The sequence below is a fragment of the Alosa sapidissima genome, chromosome 10 (assembly GCF_018492685.1).
Source record: "Alosa sapidissima isolate fAloSap1 chromosome 10, fAloSap1.pri, whole genome shotgun sequence".
NCBI lineage: Eukaryota > Metazoa > Chordata > Actinopteri > Clupeiformes > Clupeidae > Alosa > Alosa sapidissima.
In genome coordinates, this window is record NC_055966.1 from 23,961,338 (window position 1) to 23,977,050 (window position 15,713).

Consider the following 15,713-nt stretch of genomic DNA (forward strand, 5'->3'; position numbering starts at 1 on the left):
AGTTCAGAAAGAGGAATATTTGCAGGGTGTTTGCTTAATCTTGCATATTCTTTGATCAAACAGGACCATTTTGATTATGAATATAGAAGCAAGCAGCCATAATAAGGGTCCAAGCAAATGTGATCTGTTTTTTATGTGAATGATAATTGACCAAAATGTACACATCCAAATAATGTTAGAATGATTATGCATGATGACAATTTCATCCTGAAATATTGGCTACTTTCTTAAAATTTGAACGATGTGCAACTTGTGCAACAGCAGACTGACCTCAAAATTAATTCAATTTTCAATCAATTTTGTTTAGCACTGAATGCAGATGATGATTAATGAATGGATAAATGGCCTCAGACGGGAATGGGTGGGTAAATTATACATTTTTAGAGCAGAAGACCAATGACCCAAAAATGCATAAGAATTCAGAGTTTAATATGGCAAAGAAATTTTGGAGCTGGTCCACACTGCTTGAAACGTGAGCCAAAGATGCTTAATTGATCATAACAGCACCACCTATGGGTGCAGCACCTTGAGTGTTGGGGTCTGAGTAGTGAGGGGAACTGGGAACCAAGTATAATGTCTCTGGGACTTCTGGTTTTTGCAGTACAAACTTTTTGGGAATAATACTGTGCAACATCTACTGATGCTGCTGGACACATCTTCAGTGATGTTCCTGGAATCATTGGGTGCTTCAGGTCTTTCAACATCACACACCCTCATCCAGGCGCCCCAGCTGAGGCTGATCAAACCCCAGCTTGTGCCCAGTTGGCGAATCTAGCTACTCTGCCCCCATGGATCTCCTCTCTTGAGCCATAGCCATCTTAAGGCTTTCTGTGCCGCTTCAGGTGGCATTGTGGATGGCTCACCTCCCCAATCCATCTCTGCCTAACAGACTGAAGGCTCTAAACAGGGATATATATATTACATATACTAAAATAATAAAGAACAAAAACATTAGGGTTCCCATAGCTTTTCAGATTGAACCCCTAAATACATTTTGTAAAAATACATTTAAAATTATTACCGGTACTTTATGTTTATAGATCTTAGCAAATCCTTTTGTCCAAAGCAACTTACAATGACATTAACAATAAACATTACATTAAAATGAACAGTTTAAAATAGTCATAGACTGAATAGAATTTAACAGAATAGCAATAACATATAACATATGCAAACCAGGGCTCTCTAAGGAGAATTAATAAGTTAGATAGAATGTAAAAAGTCATTTTTATGTTTTTATTTTTTTTATAGCACACTATTTACACTTCTGTTAAATAAACAATTAAAACATTTTGCAGACTTCTCCTGACTCCCAATATGAGAATCACAGTGAGAGGAAAAAATTTCAAACAGGAAATTATTATTTAACCTTCCTAGCCAGCACAACTTGGTTCCTGTTTATAACTAAAATGCACACCGCGCCGTTACCTCACTTCCCCCTCCTGCCAAAGCCCATTTCCTCCAAGTTCACACTGCTTCAATAGACTTTCAACAGTGCTCCCAACCTCCAGGTCTTCCATTACAATCTTCACAACTAATTAGACATTATAGCAGCAGAAAAGCCCATATCCACTTGCATTCCCATCTTTGAAATCTATCTGAAACAGTCTGAAGGTCCATTGCTGCATAACTGCTTGTAACGGTCCTGGCTGCTGGAAAGTACAAGCTGTCCAAATGTTCCCTTGTATAAATATTTGCTCTGAGGTAAGGCTATTAAATGCCATACATCTAAGGGGAGAAAAGAGGAAGGAAAACCGTGCACCTAACAACATTAAATGGAGAATGCAGAGGGAATTGACTTACAAAATGAAAATAAAATAGCTCTTGTAAAAAATCTTCGGTCCATTGTTTAAAACATGACTCACTGGCTGTAAAAACCTTGACCATTAACTTTTTCCCCAAAACGCAATTTTGCATTAAAGTGGCTTAGGTTGTAACACATGAAACCCGTTGTGTTGAAGTTGTAATGAAACTGCAACAGGAACCATATGCTGCCAGATTCATTTGATTGTGTCTAATAAATGTTTCGCTGAACTCACTCAGCTAGATTAGATGTGCCCCCTTTCATTGAAACAGTGATTACACGCTCATAAATCACGGCTGTTATGCAACAGTGCTCGAGTTGCACACTTATTTGAATCAGTCCTCACCCGCTCCGCTCAGGCAGGTGTTGCGCAATCAAGAGAGGAAGAGATGAAGAAATAGTGTATTGTTGATCACCATTTGAGGTTCAAAAGGTAATTTGTTTTGTTATCAAGCCCCTTGTTGTATGGGCGTGCATTCCCATTAAAATATAAATATGTTCTCGGTTGAGCGCATTCATTCAACATTAAGAGCTTTAAAAAGTGGCTTTTCTGTTCCATAAAGGAGGTGGTGTGCAGGAAAATGACAATGGCCTCTGACAGTGGTTAAACAAGTCCATGAATATAAAGAGGTGGACGCCTCGAGGAGTTTCTGGCCGCTGGAGACGCTTCTGCCTCGTGGTCTCGAGTGTGGGCCAAGCCTTCACCTTTACCCTTCTAACACCATCATCGCTGTATTTACAAACCAACCCACGGTCGCCTCAGACGGTCAGTGTGGCGTCATATCTGCAAGAGAATACACGGGAAATTACTCGCTCATGTAAACTGTTTGCTCAAACTGTGAACCCTAGCGACTTTGTGAGACAGTGGACCTTCAAGTGTGTTTTTAATAGAGACACACAGCTGGGTAGCAGCCTGTGCTAGTAACTCCAAATGAAACAACATTAAGGCAGAATCAGCACGAAGGCTGTCCACCTCCCACGTGTTGGTGATATGCTGCACTGCTCTACCAGTTACTGCGGATAACAAAATGCCCACAAATGGACTCCATGTGGGGGTGAGCGAAAAGGAGGGACCACTCACTCTCGGATGCAGTCTGGGATCTGCAGGTGCTCCATAGGGATGAACTTGGAGAGCTCTTGAAGGCTGTGGATGAATTTCACCTTCCGGCTAAACTTCTCACTAAAGGAAGACACAGTGAGCTTTAACAAACCTGTGGAGTATCCAACCCATGTCTGGACTATAACCAAATGATCATTGCATATATAACCTTGCTCCTTTGATAATGCTCAGTGCCTATTTTTGACAGATTTAAAAGACCACCAGAGATTTGATAAAAATTGCTTGCTACTTCATAAACAAACATTACAAGAGCTTTTCCAAAATAACTGGACCTAATTCTAATAGAGTGTGTGTAAATCCAGGCAGCAAATCGTTACTAATGGCAGCAGCAGGACTATCAAAGTATCACTAAGTCACACTCGGTCACAATTGTGACAACTGTTACGAGTGATTTCTAACAGTGAGTCTTCACAACATTTTGTCCTGAAACAGTTTGTCCGTTCTATCGTTCCTGCTTACTTCCAGGATACTAACTACCAGATAGTGGCAACCTTTTGAAAACAGGAAATAAAGGATGTTTCAGGAAAAAATGCTATTGTGCCAGTCGACAGGCCATGAGTTAACATAACAGTCACAATGGAATAGACTATGCAATAAATTAATGCTACATTTCCTGCAAAAGATTTTAGCCTTCTATGCAGCCATCTCACTTACTGTCTGCTGTATAATTAGTCTTGTCCAGAATTGTCCTTGCTAAATGCTACTGATGTACAATTTGTACAACTGCATGGTTTCCTCTATAAAATATATACAATCTATTTTCATGTAATTTGTTCAGAGGGCTGTATAAGCAATCCACTACCAACTTAATCAACTCTAAATATACAATAGTTTTTTGAAGAATTGATTGTCTGCACATAGTTTGGAACTGAATTAATTTTACCTTATAAAGGGCTTGATAAGTGTGATCAGAGCCTTCACATACCACACTGGGTGCACCACAAACAGACCCTTCAGGTCTTTCCTCAACCTACAAAGAAACAAAGACAAAATACATGCCTGCCAATTTAACACCATGTATATAGCAATACATTCAGTTGAAGCAACTGACATTGCCATTTACGTTTACAGAGACACTTTTATTCCGATTAGAATTATGGCTCAATTGGAATAGAAATGACACATATCATACATATACATACATATATATATATATATATATATATATATATATATATATATATATATATATATATATATATATATATATACACACACACACACACACAGGTATATATATTTTGATGGGAATAAAACGGCTGATCCTATTAGAATTTTAATCGGAATGAAAGGTGGTATATTCCGTTCTTATCTGAACTGAACAGCCATGTATACGGTCAACCGGATTGCCCGCTGTAGCTTCTCAAGCAAAAGCAAAGCAGTAACGGCTATTCCAATCAAAGATTCTAAAGCGCTTGAGAGCACTCGATCGGAATAGAACGTACTCCATGTAAACAGATGACACAAAATTTTCATTAGGAATAATTTAATTGGAATTACAAAAAAACTGTTCATGCAAACCCACCTAATGAGGCCAGCTCTTATTCAAAGGTTTACTTGGTTTCAAATGAAAACGTATGTGTCCATCAAAGGAACTGAATCCAGATGTTGGACTGAGGAACTGCTTGTACAAGACAACTACTGGAAAGTCTGCAACAGGTTTCTGAAATAGTGTGTCCCAGGTTCATAAATCAAACAGATTGTAAAATAGCAGATAGCATTTGAAAATGAAGCTCAACGTTAAAAACTGATTATGTTGTCAGACTAAAAAAACTGATGAAAAGCTTTGTTACGAAACATGTGTTGTCCGTCAGGTATTGATAGATTTACAGATCTTGGGAGGATCACTGTGTTGCATAGTTCCTTAATCTTATCAGTACGTGTGTTCCCTAGACGAAGGATGATGCAGAAAGCAGTGAAAAATCCCCCTTATTGGAATTTTGTGAAAATTTCGAGTCCATCTTATTAATCAAAAACTTGCGGAGGAATTTTCCCTGATTCCGTAACCCATATCCTGCATACACATACACACACACAAAGATGTGATGTATGTATGTATGTATGTAGTGTGCCTCTATAGCTCACCTCAAAAGGGGCCTCCTTATGGCAAAACCTATTAGTCACAACTGTATTTTTACACATGGTAATCCATGTGCTTTTGCTTTGCGAGCTAGGTTTGTTAAAATGAACCCTCACATCTAAACACCCTGCTGGATGCCACCTTTCACACACACAGGACAGCACTTCATTTCATTACAACAACCCGAACCCAAAAAGCTATGAAAACAATTCAACTGCTTCTCCAGAAGAGAAACCCTGCAACAACAGTAGCTGCGGTAACAATAGTGAGGAGGAAAGACTGCAACAATGGGAGAACAAAGCAACCATAACATATAGCTTCCGAGCCCACTGAAGTGTTTGTGTGGCCAGCCGCCTTATGGGAAGGAGGCCTATTAGAGGAAGAAGCCATGATGAGAGTCACCAGTTTAGCACACATGACGACCGAGACGGCTGTCTACTAGGTCTACTCCACCCCACCCCAGCAGAGGCTGATCATTTTCACTGGGGTTACCCGTCATATAAACAAGAACCCCATGACTCAAACAACAACATGGTCACCACTGTTGTGGTTTACTTTACGCCTCCACTGCACGCACTTCCTAGTTTATAAACTTTAATCAAGATCATAAGATCTAACACTTGGGCCACTCATGGTCACACACTGTTTACTTTGGTATATACACTAAAACGATGGAGAAAAGGTTCTATCAAAGAGAGCGGAATCATCTGGTTTATTCCTCCGACATGTTCTAGTAAAACTCATACTTCTCATAGACAAATGTTATGAGATGTATACAGAGTATACGTTGTGTTTGCTGAATGTTTCCCCATCTCCTTTCTCCTTCACCCACCAGCACCAGTGTTTCTCTGTGAATCTTTTGACTTCTGAACACATGACTCTGGTATGATGGGACACCGTCTAGTTGCCTGGTAACAGTACCCTGTTGTCCATCCCCAGATGCCTGTCATTCCTATTTCAGTGCGTGAGGTCATGTCTGCCATGGTCTATTCACCCTTGCCCAAATCAACAGTGCCTTGGCTAGCCTGAGGGACTTTCAGCTGCTAGTGTAACGGCAACAACAGTTTGTGACGTATAAATTGTCAAATTACTTCATGGTTTGTCATCAGCTTGACTCGACTGACTGATGCTAAAAAGGAAGGGTAATGCTAGGTATCAAAGCAGCTTAGGCGACTACTCTGAAATCCCCTAGATCTAGAGAGAGCACTTTTTTTTAGGTTTGTACTACACACATTGGGATCTCTTTGTATCTCACATTAAGACAAAATACATACAGGTAAATCTTGTGATGACTATTTCGCAATAGCTTAATAAATCTCCTGTAACATTGTGTTAACTAACAGGGAACTGTGACTTATGTGGCAGGTACAGACTGCACTGTAGATGTGAGTGGCTAAACACTGCCTTTATATGGGTTGTGCAAATATACATTCACAGCGATAAGAAAAAAGTTACAGCACTGCCAAAACACACAGAGAAATATGCCCTAAGCACTAACCTCTCACCACTAAACACCAGGAAAGTATTCAGCTTCTCAAACTGTAGATACTAAAGATCTACGACGTTCAACAATGACGAGAACTGGTGACGAATGGACGGGAGTTTGCTGTTATGCTAACAGTTTGTTTTCCATTAAAGAAGCTGTGCAGTGAGGTGGTTTCTAAAAATGCCATCGGGGAAAGGCAAGGCTTTGCTAATGTATAGAATTAGAGGACATCACGTCACACATAGCTGACAACTACAAGGTGGGACATTGCAGCATGTCCAAATGGTATCTATAGCTGTTGTAGCCGTTTTGTGTGCACGGTGCACAGTGTAAGCAGGTCTGTGCTCTGAAGTGCAGGGGTCAGCGGGTTATCTGAGGAATGCCCGCAGTGAACTGTTCTCCTGTGATACCAGCCCACACAGGCTATGAATAATTGCAGCATTCCTGTCATATTTCATACAAGGGCCTGGGCGAGAGAGTACTCAGGAGATGGAAAAAAGAAAGAGGGTGAGGGAGCCTCTCTCGTCTTAGGCACTCCTGTCAGAGGCCATCAGTGAAGCGGAAACAGCACAGGGCCATCATTTTAACTGAAGCGCCCCCTTCTGACAGAATAGCAACATCTCACCTTGGCACAATTTCTGTGACTGAAGTACCAGAATATCAGCACAGAAGCCTCGTCATTAGGAGAGATGTTGTGACCTGACGGTGGAGCAAGCTCAGCTCTATGTTTTATATGAAGATTACTCATAGGCTTGTGTTAAATCTACAACCTCAAAACAACCCCAAAACAGAAAAAGTTGGGACATTGTGTAAAATGTGAATAAAAACAGAATGTAATAATCTGCAAATCTCTTAAACTCATATCTGGTTGCAAAAAGGATACAGACAACATATCAAATATTGAAAATGACAAATTTGACTATTTCATGGAAAATATATGTTAATTTTGAATTTGATACCAGCAACATGTTTCAAAAAAAGTTGGGACGGGGGTAACAAATTGCTGGAAAAGTTGTGTAATGATAAAGAAAACAAAAGGAAGAATGTTTCACAACTAATTAGGGTAACTGGCAACACGATTGGGTATGAAAAAGAGCATCCCAGAGAGGCAGGGTCTCTTAGAAGTAAAGATGTAGGGGTATTCATCCCTCTGTGTAAACCTGTGTGCACAATTCAGCTCCTTCCCTTGTTTGCAAAGATTTCTCTGGATTCTCTGAATGTTTTAATAATATTATGTCCTGTAGATGATGAACCCCCCAAATACTTCACAATTTCATCTTAAGAAGCATTAAAATTACATTGTTTCATCATTTGTGTACACAGGTTTACACAGAGTGATGAATACCCCTACATCTTCACTTGGAACCCTTTATGAAGAAAAGCCATCTTAAGAGTACAAGTTTCATATTTATTTGCACACTTTAAATTGTTACCATCTGATATCAGTCACACAGCCAGTGAAACTCACCTCCTGTCTATGGAGTTGTAACACTGCCGGAGCCATTTGATGGCGGGCATTTTGTTCCTGGGTGCCATTCCACAGAGGTAGACCATGACGTAGTTTTCGGACACCATAAGATCTAGCGTCCCCACTATGTACCTAATAGAGCATAGCACATATTAAGGTCATCCACTGTTAAACATTGGCTTCATGACTTAAACACATGCCAATTGCGTGTATTATGAGTTGGTAATTTATTAAACACAAGTTTAATATACATTACTTTAAGCAGAGAAGATCTCTTCAACATAAATGCAAATGGCCTAATCAAATTGATGTATGTGTGCAAAGTTTTCAGTCTTACTTAAATAGATTGTCCATAATATATTCATAGTTCTCCATAGTGTTCTCTGGCAGGTAACAGGATGAGAACAAGACGATGGCAGTCATTCCTTCTCCATAGTAACCTAAAAAACAAGAAAAAACATGTGATTAAGCCTCTGTGTGAGTGTTTCGGCTAACTGTGGGAGAATCTACTGTCATACATTTTTATAGCTCTTTAAAAACAAGTGGATATAAACAAAAATCTGACCAACATCTTAATTTGTTCCCTGTAAAATTTTAAGTTGTATATCGTTTTGTATTTGTATGTCGCTTTGGACAAAAGCGTAACCATAACCATAACAAAAGCATTTATTGACAAAAATGGTTGTTGAGCGTGAGGGGAGAGTATCCTCCATCTGGGAACTGTGTTCTCAAATCCATAGTTCTCAAAATTGTTCTGTGATTCTAGAACTTATAAATTATTCATTAAAGTAAGTAGGCGCAGTGAAAAACCAGAAGACTAATAAAACTCAGAAGAACTATTTAACAACTCTAGAAATCACCCAGCACAGTCCACCGCGTACTCAACTCTAGTGTATCGGTATGGGTCACTGACTCACCTCCGTGGGAGAGCACCTGTAGGTAAGGCTCCAGCACACTCATGTTGACGTGATAGTCCTGGCCAGAGATGCAGAAGCGACGCCAGCGCCGGCCTCGGCTGTCCACCTGGTCCAGTTCCAGGTTAGCCATGGCTGGAGAGCAAGCCCTGCCCTCCTCCTCCACCCCCATCCTGGGCAAGTCATCTGTCACATAGCAAACCAGTCAGGAGAGCAGGCACAGGGATGGGTGTGTTCAAACAGGATATTCACTTAAGGGTAGTGTTAATTAGAGTTCAACCAGAGACAGGTCATCAAGTGATCTTAAGAATCTTTGGTTAAGCATTTCAAAATCGGGCCTAGGATATGGTGGCTGTTTGACATCTCTTTCAAAATGGGTTTTGGTGGTTAACTGAGGCAGATAGGTACTGGGTCACAGTGAAGGTGGTCATACTGTCATATATTCAATACGGCCATATTATTTTTCTACCACCTTAAGGGGATTGAAGTCGGGGTGGGATCCGGAGAGGACCACAGGGCGGGAATCGAACCTGGGCCGCCGGCGTACGTGCAGGTGCCCCAGCCAGTTGCGCCACGTCTGGGGCCTACTTTCACCATTAGTTAGGTAATCTGATTCGTCATCACAATCTAATAAGGAGGATTTTTGCTCTTCTGTGCCTGGATTGCTAAATCCTAATCAGAAGGTATTAATAAGTCCTAATGTGTGGATAATCCTTCACGATTCCAAAAGCTCAATTCTGTACCTAATCAGCCACCAAATTAACTAATCACATGTTCCAAAGAATTACCGTGATAAAATCATTAATAGGGCATCATCATATCCTTTAGTGACAACCTTGAATTCAGAATCTTGAAATGAACCAATTAAGATTCTCCCTCAGCTCAACAGATTTTTCTCCAACTTTTTACAGCACCATAATCAGCACGGGAATTAAAAAGAGTCCTTTAAACAACAACTTGATTAATTACAACCCCCTTCACACACACACACACACACACACACACACACACACACACACACACACACACACACAATCTCCCTTTTGCTCACATACAAACAGTAAAGTGGACCAAGACTCTCTGATTGGCTGGTTACCTTCCCACTCCAGGTCATGCATGCTGCCGGGGAAGTTGCAGGACTCGCTGTCCGACGGCGTCTCCATGGCATCCAGGTTGATATCCAGGTCTGGGTCCTCCAATGAGGGCGACAGGGCGGCCGTGGAGAACTCATCGGACTTGACGCTGCGGTCTAGAGAGTCGGGCTTGTCCAGCGTGAGGCTGAGCGTAGGTGCCACCAGCCGCTTCTTCCTGACGGAGTTCCCTGAAAGCGCCAGGCTGTTGGGGGGAGCTGGCCCGCAGCCAATCACACAATCTCAATCACATGCACTGTCTTTGTGTGCATCATACAAGTCACATGCTCTGCAGTCAAGGGCGGATAATTTGTGGGTGTATAGGTTTTCTTTTTTTGTCCCAATGTATTTATTTTTGGTAACACGCTGTTTCACTAAGTCTAAGTATCTTAGGTGATGTATAATGCCATGGTTCGCTGCATGGAAAACAATATGTAAAAATGTAAAATATGTTGATGATCACCATAAGAACGCATGGCATGTGAAACCGCTCACAATGGTTAGTGAGAGGCCAGTAGACGGTATCTCAACACCTTCTTTCATAGCTAAACAAAACAATATGAAAACCTCATCAAATATTAGTTGCCATTACGAAATGTGGAGATATGTGACAACCAAATCTAGAAATGTGGCAACCAATGTGACAAAACATTAATCAATGCTTAGCAGGACAAATGCCTCTGCTATGGAAACATATACATCAACATGATGTATGGATCACTCAAAACAATGATGAAGCTGATCTACACTCTGGGGGTATGAACATACCCCCAGAGTGTAGCATTGTAGCTGCTGTTGAGCTAGGTAGAACCTATTTTTTTTGTTTATTTTTCAGTACTCAGTGACCGAGAAACAGAGATCTGTGTGAAAACTTGCCGGAATTCTCATTTAACCACCTCCCCAACTAATTCATAAATTACTTAAAATCATTTAATTACATGGATCACATATTAAACACATGGCTGTCTGAGGATGTTAACACATTAACTGAGAGCATGGAGCCCTTTCACTGAGTCACCCTTCAAGTGCTGACTTGTGGCGCACCCAACAGTTCCCAGCAGGGCTGAGCAGCCTCTCCCACAAAGCCCTGTGCTTACCGGGTCTGTTTCCATTGGCAATGACACTCTCCAGCTCATCCTCCTGGTTGGGTGTATCTTCAGGGAGCGGCCTGTGTGATATTGACAAAAGAACCAAACAGTGTCACACATTCACTATCAATATGAGGCCAGTAGTACATTTACATGCATTTATTCATTTAGCAGTCGTTCTATCTAAAGCGACTTACACATGTCAATTATATCATAATTATTTAGCAGCCGTTCTATCTAAAGCGACTTACACATGTCAATTATATCATAATCATTTAGCAGCCGTTCTATCGAAAGTGACTTACACATGTCAATTATATTATAACGGCCATTGTCCCCGGAGCAACTTGGGGTTAAGTGCCTTGCTCAAGGGCACGATGGTGGAAGCCGGGAATTGAACCCACAACATGCCAGCCCAGCTCATAACCACTACGCTACCTCCGCTCAGGGCTGGTATAGGGGGTAGAGTTATTGTGGCCATATTGTTGCTAGTCAGCCACCAAATTAAGTGATCACATGTTCCAATAACACTGATACAAATGATTAATGAGGTATGGTCATATCATTTAGTGGCTACCTTGAATGCAGAACCTCAGCAGTCTCCCCCTCTGCCAAAACTGACCACCCCTAGTTTGTTATTATGCATGTCAAGGCCTTTCACGTCACAAACTATAATCAGCACAGCTATTAAATGTCCTTTAAAAAACAGTTGGTTGATTACACTCCCCTTCACTCTTTCTCTTTCTCTTTCTCTCCCTCTCACACACACACACACACACACACGCGTTTCAGGCGTCACTGCGGTGGGCTCCTCTGACCTGGGGAACTCCTCATCCTGCCACTCCTCCCTCAGCTCCATATCAGGGATGTGAGGCTGTGGCGTGGTGTGCTCCGGACTCCTGGGAGAAAGGAAAGGGGATAAAAACAAGGTCAATTCTGGGATAATGTTCTTGTTCACCATTTGCAGGAACTTCCAACAAGGCATTAAACAGGAAGCAACTTCAGGTTAATATGACATGCAGCACTATTTCTGGTGAGGTCCCCAGGAAGTGGCAGTTTTTTGAGAAGTTTGAGTAATCAGTGTGAACAGGGTTCGCCCTGTGTACCAACTGTATCTCTATGACATCAACAAGGCCTTCACTGAGTACTCACTCATTCAACACAAGAATAAGTAATGCATGAAAGGCAACTTTAAGACTTTAACACAATGCAAACACAGACGGCATCCACACTTAAGATGGAAATGGAAACGTATGTCAAGAATAGGTGAAAGGTGACCACCTCACCCTCTGGTTCTGCTCCAGTTCAACCCAGCAGGTGCAGCAATGCACTTGAGGCCTACTTGAGATACTCTGACAGTAAAGCAGGCAGCAAGAAACACAGGTTGGAACCATGTCTAAGTCTGTCCTCTGTCTGTCATTGGCAACAACTGACCGTAGTCGTCACACTATCTCAACAAGGTCTGAGGCCTACTGTAGCAGCCAATCAGATCTTACTCTGAGCAAGCATTTGGCACTTGTTGGTACCAGCATAAATCAACTCTGTTTACTCCATCTGACAATACTGTAAACCAGACTCTGAATGGGAAGCAAAGCACTGAGATGGTCTTACTTCTCCTTCTGAGACAGGTATACAAAACCACTGGAAAGCCACAAAAAGCATTGTCCTTGCACACAGATACAACACTATTTCATCAGAATCATAGATAAGCAACATTCAAGTACAATTTCAAAATGTATGACCTCAAGTTCAAGTTTTATTTGGACATCTCTGGCATACAATTCACCTGTTGCCTGTGCTATTCATCACTTAACGTTAGTTTAACCACGTTGAGTAGGCTAAGCCCGAGAATGCATATAAGCCTATGGGCATGGACATTTTTGATAGCCAATAACGTCAAGCGCAAAGCATTGTTAGCGTATCCATGAACATGTGAAGGCTAAACATGGAAATAACAAAACAAACAAACGCAACTCACCGATTCGTCCTGTGAGGAAGCCAGTCCAGTAGCTCAGACGTTAAACTACTACTTCTTAAACATTTGGTTGTAATCGCGTTAAAAGTGGTTGATGTTGTTATCTAATGCACACACCCAACAGAATACAACGAGGGACTCTTGGAGCAGTCTTTGTGTGTGTACTACATGCAAGAATGGTGAGGAACCCACAATGCAAACAGAGGATTGTCTCGGCCAATCAGCGCGCTGCATAGCTGATGACAACATTGCTACACCTGAGAGGTGAGCTATGGAGGTGACTCTCTTTTGCTCTCCCAGATAAAGGGCGGGTCAACCACAGATATTCACCTCAGGTCGATGTAAGCTTGAGCGTTCTCAGTCCTTCACTTGAAAACAGAACGGAGCTTATTAAAATGAATGGCAGTTGTGCTTTAGTTTGGGATTATATAACTGCTACATAGGGAATTTTATTGTAGCCTATTCTCATTAAACTTGCCCCTCACTCTTAACTAGGCTAATTTTGTTATTCTTCATTTCATAAAAACATTATCATACAGTTAACCTCTCTGAATGTCACACATCATGACACAAAGACCTGAAAATCTAGTTTGGGTTCTTCCTGTGCTAAGGCATTAGCATGTTAGCCTCTTCCCTACTAAAAAGGCAGGATCAAGAGGAGGCCTTAGTAGGCTACATTTCTGAACACAAACAAAGCCTTTTAAAAATCTAATTTATTTGATTTAATTTAATTTAAATGATGGACTGATTTAGCAAGCTGACAGGCTATGCACATTAAAGTGCAATTAAAGGTGTAACAGAAGTGTGGATATCTAATTTTGTTCTTTTGTATATCTTTGACAGAATGCATTCCTCTTTATGCCCAAGTGGACCTGGCAAATGGCGTTCTGTTGTGTTACACCCACAGACAGGCCAAGACAGCCATCAGTCACTTTAGAGCAAAATATGTATTGAAACCATGCCAGACAGGCTGACAATTAGACTAGACTGTGTCACACCAGTAAGCTCACTCAGACACTGCTTACAAGTGTCTTACAGATGATTTTGAAACAAGGCCTGCATGTTGAGACATCTCTTTATGGCCCAACTTGTATGATACACACTTTAAGATGATACACTGAGAAAGTGGGTTTGTCTGAGATAATGTTGATGACACGTTGACACATTAGGTCAGGGTGTGATTTCAACGATAAACAAACATGAACCAAACTGGGCCGGTTAGTGAGCAAAGGACGTGTTAGAGCATGGCTCTTCACCGCTAGACCTTCAAAGGACATAAAATAAACATGCAAGATACTTTTCTTTAAAAAAAAAAAAAAAATAAACCAACGATCACACAGATGATTATTTGTTTCCGGGATGGTACTGCTGTTGACAGGTTAGTAGAGAAGTACAACACAGGAAAGCATCTGTGTGGCAATCCATATCCCTACTGACATCACTTAAATCAAGTGCTGCCAGAAACCCATTCATAGCCTCCAGTGATAAGGCAGGACACTTTACCCTCCATTCACACAAAGCTACCCGATAATTTGATGGTTAGCCTGGCCACTCAGGCCCTTTTAAGTGGCATACAAATGCAATGGGTTTCCAAAAATAGTGTCACTAAATCATGTCAACTGAAAATGTGACTTGACACATTAGCTTAGCTCCTTTCCAAAACTGTCAGAGCTTTTGAGCAGTTGGGTGGCAGCGTGGTACTACTGCCATACCCCCTCTGAGAGGAGACCGTTGTGATTTCACACATTATTACGTAAAACTCTCCACATCCAAGAGGCCTGACCATCCGGCTGAGTTAAACTTCCCGTTTGGATGAAACCGTGCCTCCTGTACAGACCTCAGTTACATAACACAAGGTTGCGATTTCACACTTCTTCCTTCAGCGCAGGCAACCAACCCAGCTCACCACATTGATACTTTGGAGTTATACGATTCTTGTCTAACTTTGACATATAAAATGTTGTCTACAAGTCAGTGCTCATCTTTGCACATCCATGTGCGGCAGATGCCTTTTTCACTATATGACAGAAGTAATTGAGGAGGCTGTAAAAGCTTTGTATTTTTGGAGTTAATGAATTTCCATTGAACAAGTTCAAGACTTACCCGTTCAGCATATATTGGTCCTGCTGATCGGAATAGGATCCCATGTTAAAGGTCTGCCGTTCTATAGCATTTGGTAGATGCGGATGCAGTCAGCAATTGTCACATCAAATGGACAGGGCTGATCCCCGATCTCTTGTCCCTATTCAGAGGAAGTCAGTTACAGTGGGTGTGTGATTCTATATCTAAAGAACCTACACGCACACAGTCACTACTGGTTTGGCCACATTTTTGTGTGAATCCTCCCATTGGTTCTTCACTCACCTGGGCAACCCTGTTCTCCTGCAGTCATCCTAGAACAAGGCAGAGAGAGAGAGAGAGAGAGAGAGAGAGAGAGAGAGAGAGAGAGAGAGAGAGAGAGAGAGAGAGAGAGACAGAGAGAGAGAGTCAGAGAGCGAGAGACAGAGTGAGAGAGACTCAAATCTGAGATCTCTCCATGGTCCTAAAAACCTAGTATTTTCAGGATGCCTGCAAGCCATTTCCATATTAGAGAAAACTTGTTTATATGTAGTATGATGTTACATAGTCTACTTATAACCAAACATACA

At 41.4% G+C, this 15,713-nt stretch overlaps 1 protein-coding gene across 4 annotated transcripts; it reads right to left on the reverse strand.

The window, feature by feature from the left end:
- Positions 1-1,222: 1,222 nt before the first annotated feature.
- Positions 1,223-15,452, reverse strand: bnipl (BCL2 interacting protein like). Of its 4 annotated transcripts, none has more exons than XM_042107713.1 (11): positions 15,430-15,452; positions 15,169-15,307; positions 11,876-11,989; positions 11,100-11,170; positions 9,969-10,220; positions 8,876-9,058; positions 8,296-8,398; positions 7,959-8,090; positions 3,808-3,894; positions 2,886-2,984; positions 1,223-2,588 (listed from the first exon to the last, which is right to left on the reverse strand). In XM_042107713.1, exons 2-11 carry the CDS (start codon positions 15,210-15,212, stop codon positions 2,564-2,566), a joined length of 1,110 nt encoding a protein of 369 aa, XP_041963647.1. In that variant the 5' UTR covers positions 15,213-15,307; positions 15,430-15,452; the 3' UTR covers positions 1,223-2,563. The 4 variants fall into 4 exon arrangements, with proteins under 4 accessions (XP_041963647.1, XP_041963648.1, XP_041963649.1 ...); XM_042107714.1 differs by having other exon boundaries at positions 11,909-11,989; positions 15,430-15,448; XM_042107715.1 differs by lacking the exons at positions 15,169-15,307; positions 15,430-15,452 and adding an exon at positions 13,069-13,313.
- Positions 15,453-15,713: the final 261 nt, after the last annotated feature.

What these genes read in the sequence shown, in the direction of transcription:
- bnipl (XM_042107713.1), bottom strand. Translation starts at nt 15,212, where the DNA reads ATGGGATCCTATTCCGATCAGCAGGACCAATATATGCTGAACGG. An exon ending in GACCAATATATGCTGAACGG is followed by an intron (nt 11,990 to 15,168) that starts GTAAGTCTTGAA and finishes CCTTTCTCCCAG; the next exon opens with GAGTCCGGAGCACACCACGC. An exon ending in TACAACTCCATAGACAGGAG is followed by an intron (nt 3,895 to 7,958) that starts GTGAGTTTCACT and finishes GTTTCTTTGTAG; the next exon opens with GTTGAGGAAAGACCTGAAGG.